At 38.0% G+C, this 4,882-nt stretch overlaps 1 protein-coding gene across 1 annotated transcript; it reads right to left on the bottom strand.

Annotated features, from left to right (window-relative positions):
- Nucleotides 1–691: 691 nt before the first annotated feature.
- LOC129113055 (uncharacterized) lies at nt 692–4,644 on the bottom strand. The gene is made up of 3 exons (XM_054625174.1): nt 4,296–4,644; nt 2,953–3,255; nt 692–1,713 (listed from the first exon to the last, which is right to left on the bottom strand). Exons 1-3 carry the CDS (start codon nt 4,611–4,613, stop codon nt 1,093–1,095), a joined length of 1,242 nt encoding a protein of 413 aa, XP_054481149.1. The 5' UTR covers nt 4,614–4,644; the 3' UTR covers nt 692–1,092.
- Between the last annotated feature and the right edge of the window lie 238 nt (nt 4,645–4,882).

Raw genomic sequence — 4,882 nt, 5'->3', positions numbered from 1 at the left:
TCAGCAGGGGTCATGTGACAGCACTGGGGTGGCTCAACGCTCTTCTTCTGCTAATGAGGCGTTTCCAGCGGGCTGCAAGCGGCGAGGAGAGAACGTCGCCCCCTAGTGGTCGGACTGTTTTTAAATATATTTTGAAGGAAGAGGCAGTGGAGTGGAAAATACATTTGGGGAAAGTAACTAAGTACATTTATTCAACTACAGTACTTAAGTACAGTTTTGTCAATTACTTTGTGATTTTAAATAATTCTCATTTAAATCTCTTTTTTTATACAGTACAAGTCAAAAGTTTGGACACACCGTCTCATTCAATGGTTTTTCTTTATTTTTATTTTTACATTTATTCAACTACAGTACTTGAGTACAGTTTTGTCAATTACTTTGTGATTTTAAATAATTCTCATTTAAATCTCTTTTTTTATACAGTACAAGTCAAAAGTTTGGACACACCTTCTCATTCAATGGTTTTTCTTTATTTTTATTTTTATTTTTACATTTATTCAACTACAGTACTTAAGTACAGTTTTGTCAATTACTTTGTGATTTTAAATAATTCTCATTTAAATCTCTTTTTTTATACAGTACAAGTCAAAAGTTTGGACACACCTTCTCATTCAATGGTTTTTCTTTTGCTCAACATTTTTTTTCTTTATTTTATTTTTTTTCTACATTGTAGATTAATATTGAAGACATCCAAACTATGAAGGAACACATATGGAATTATGTGGTAAACAAACAAATGCTCAACAAACCAGAATATGTTTTATATTTTAGATTCTTCAAAGTAGTTGAATGAGAAGGTGTGTCCAAACTTTTGACTGGTACTGTATAAAAAAGAGACAGATTTAAATGAGAATTGTTTAAAAGCACAAAGTAATTGACAAAACTAACTAAATTTCCACAAGTTTTGATAAAGGTGGTATCAACATAATCTGATGTTCGTATTTAGAGAAATATTTTTTATGGGTTATACTTCAGGTAACGTTCATTAAAGCAGCATGGAAATTATTTTAAATAGAAATGATTTAATATATTTTTCATCAACAGAAATACAGGGAATTAAAGCAGCAGACAATGTTCACTGTTCATTTCTGTTTAATTCATCTTCAGCTCAAAGTCGTCCTTCTGCCTGAGGAGCCTGTAGAATACTTTATCAGGGTACAGAAAAAAGTTTCTGTTCCGCTCCAGGTCCTGAGCGTTAATAATACGAGTCACCAAAGACTGTTGTATCACCGGAGACTGACAGGGGTGATGCTGCACCTTGTGACTCACATTCCTCCCTGGCTCGATAACTAACAGACCCTGAACGTCCTCATGTCCAGTCGTATTGCCCAGAGTCTTTCTGTTCACTGGAACATCAGTGGTTTCATTTCTTCTGTTTGACACATGGAGTCCAAAGTCTCCAACGGATCCGTCAGTTTTACAGCCTCTGCTAATGTCAACAGTTAATTTGGGTGTGGTCGTCTCGTTAAACGTATCAGTCGAGGCTCTAACCAGACTGTCATTGAAAATGTGATTACTTAAGCAGGTCATGTTGGTTCTGCCTAATGTGTTAGTTTGTCCTGGGTTCTCGGTTCTGGGTTTTTGGGTTGCTGGAGTCTCCTTGATGTTTCGGTGCAGATAGGCTTTGTAGCCCTGAACCAGGTGACTTATCGCCGTCTTATAGGACAGACGCAGTGACTCGGCGGATCCTTGAGGCACAGAGTTCAGACGAACCTGTTGGAACAGTATCAGATCAAATTACAGCGCCAACAATGCAGTGTAGAAGTAGCTTGTCCTTTATGTAGAGAAGTGGAAAGTGAAGCCTTTCTGCAAACCTTAAAACAAGATCAGTTTCTTATTTCAACATCCAACAGCTACATAGCAACATGATGAGTCATGGGGAGTCTTTGTGTCTGTGTCTGTGAATAGAAGTCCAACAGTCTCTTTTAGTTCTGTTTTTGGTCTCCACCAACTCCTGAGGGAAAAACTGTCTCTTTATCTGCTAAATGCTCCACTATGTTCCCCAGAACAGTAAAGTTGTTGGCCTGACAGATAAACTATGAGCTTAAACTCACTATAAAGCTGCTTTAAGCCAAGAGGAGCTGCAAATTCAGGTGATCATTCTCTAGAGCTTCATCAATACAAGCTAACCTTTTCACATTAAAAATGTATTTGTCACTTTAACTGTTTAGTTTGCCTAACCTTTGTTTATTTGTCACAACAGTAATATTACTTTTTCATATTGTGCACTTTCAATACCATGTACAATATGACTTTAATATATCATGTTTCACAGTTTCTGGTAAAAGAACTTCCTTCGGGATGAATCAAGTTCTATCTTATCTTATTTGAATCTATTCCTGATCTTCTGACATATTCACGATGGATTTCAAGATGGTTGTATGATTACAGAATTTGTCATGTGAGGGTTAAAATATTGTGTTGACAATTGAGCAAAAACATCCATTAAATGTGGGTTTAATTGCATTAGACAACAGTCGTTAGCGGATGAGAACCATCCATATTTATTTTTTGGGGAGATTTGTGTAATATTAGGTGTTATTTAATGGGACCTCTAGGATAATTCTGAAATATCAGGATTTCCAAATTGTTGTTATTACGACTTAAATGTTGGTATGAAAGCTTTTCCCAAGTGAAAAAAGTAATTCTGATCTGATCTGATATGAACGTCATATTTGCTCACCTTATTTGTTTTGAAAAGGTTATTGGTTAAAGGTTGCACTTAAAAGTTTCTTATTGCATATGTGTAAAATGTGTCAGGGGTCAAGTTGCATTGTGGGCGATGTAGGCGCCAGGTTTTGACAATGAGGAAGAATTCTCTGGTTGTGCTGCATTGATATTGATGACCTATTATATAATTACCATATAAATGTTTCCCTTGAGGACATGTATTTTACAGAGCAGAAATAAAACTTTTTTTTAACTTCAACAGTCTTTTCTTTTGGTCCTGACCTGGTGAAACCTTATGTGTAGATGAAACGCTGCTCCTGCCAACCACTGCTGCATGGACGCTGAACTCATCCTCTTCCTCGTGGTCATCCTCTCATACTGGTCAATCAGCTCAAGCTTCAGCCAGTTGTCGTGGCTCTCCGTGGTCTCGGCGATCTTCTCCTGGTTGTTGGCGATGCCTGGGATCAGGCGGAGGTAGCTGTGGATGAGCCGGCCGATTCTTGAAGAACTGCTGATGCCAAAGATCCTCTTAGGCTGGGTTCTCTGAGCTGATGGGTTCCCCTCTGTGGATCCTTGTGCTCGGACCTGGTGGGTTAACATACATCTAGAATACTGAGATTCAGTTCTGTTTCAGCATATTGTTTGTGATACAATACAAAAAAAGTTTATCCTTTGTGGTGTCAAATCATACTTCAGTAAAAGTACAAAAGTATTCACATTAAAATATATTTGAAATACCAAAAGGATTATTGTGCAGATTTGCCTATTTCAGAATAAGATATATCATATTATTTGATTATGATTATTGATGCATTCATTTGTTCACAACTTTTTAATGTTGCAGCTGGTAAAGAATGAGCTAATTTTACTTAATACAGCTGGGTTGATTAAACTATAATAAAATATAATAATATATTGTTGATGTATTATTTATTTTGTATTAATAACCAATTTAAAGGAACTAAAGCTTACAGGTAAACATAGTGAAGTAAAAAGTACAATATTTCCCTCGCAGAAAGTAGTGGAGTGGAATTATGAAGTATCATATGATGGAAATGCTCAAGAAAAAGTACCTCAAAATTGTCTTTATGTACAGTTCTACATTCCAGCACGAGTCATGCCAGCTGCTCCTTGAAGCTGTACTTTGACACAGCTGATGTTCAGTAAGTGTTTAACATGTGTATCATCTTAGTTTAGCGTGTCAGCATTCAAAAATGTTTTTATCAGCAGTGAAAATACTTCAGCTCTACTAATAAGTAGAGCTGAGGTTGATGGCAGTGTTCTTGTAGTTTTGCAGGTAATTGAACACACAAAACCAAAGTATTGAACACATTAGTTTTGACCTGATAGAAAATGAATGTCTGCACTTTATGTCATGGCAATGCATCCAATAATTGAGATGAAACATTTTTAATAGAAAACACAAATGTCAACTGGCTGGTGGTGCTAGACGACAAGTCAGTAGGCCTCATCCTCTGGGGAGCATGAATATCTGTACCAAATTTCAAGACAATTCATTCAATAATTCTCAAGATATTTCACTAAAAACAAAACGTTAACCTCTTGTTTTGAGCTTTTTGATCCTTGCAAAGGACTTAATTGAATAATATATAAAACAAACCTACTTGTTGGGCGACCTGGTCAAAAAGCAGAGACAGAGCCAGAGCAACGACCCCGACTCCGCCACTGGTGACCCTTCTGCTGCCGCCTCCCAGCTCTCCGGTCAAGTTGAGGCCGAATGCGGTCTGCTGCTCCCCGCTCATGCTCCGCTGTAAGAAGGCATAGTGATGCTGCAGAGCGGCCGAGGAGTCCAGAGAGAGGAAGGTGGTGAGGACGGGATCCAGGGAGATATCAGGGATGACGCTGGCGTCTCGAGCCACTGAGAACAGCTCCTGGACGGTGGCTGGAGAAGGAAGACACAGAGTGCGACCCAACAGGATCATGGTTGTGCATCTGTCTGTCTGTCTGTCTGTCTGTCTGTCTGTCTGTCAGTTATCTGTGTCTCTGACCCCTCTGTGTGTTTATTTGCCCCAGTTAGAAGGATGTTATCATTCAGTATGAACAGTCCAACAGAGCACTCCTGAACATAAACACAAATGCATCATAACTAATCTGTGCAAATGAATCTGGGTTTACAAAAACACACAGTGGTGGTAAAAGTATTCAGATTCTTTACTGGTACCAAAGTGTGAAAATACTCCGCACAAGTTAA

Source organism: Anoplopoma fimbria, chromosome 24 (genome assembly GCF_027596085.1).
Source record: "Anoplopoma fimbria isolate UVic2021 breed Golden Eagle Sablefish chromosome 24, Afim_UVic_2022, whole genome shotgun sequence".
NCBI classification, from domain to species: Eukaryota; Metazoa; Chordata; class Actinopteri; order Perciformes; family Anoplopomatidae; genus Anoplopoma; species Anoplopoma fimbria.
Note: the sequence above shows the minus strand (reverse complement) of the source record. Positions and strands in the feature narration are given on the sequence as shown.

Coding starts and splice junctions, on each gene's coding strand:
- LOC129113055 (XM_054625174.1), bottom strand. CDS start 4,613: ATGATCCTGTTGGGTCGCACTCTGTGTCTTCCTTCTCCAGCCACCGTC. Junction 3,256..4,295: donor TTGACCAGGTCGCCCAACAA/GTAGGTTTGTTT, acceptor TTAACCCACCAG/GTCCGAGCACAAGGATCCAC. Junction 1,714..2,952: donor TACACATAAGGTTTCACCAG/GTCAGGACCAAA, acceptor CTGTTCCAACAG/GTTCGTCTGAACTCTGTGCC.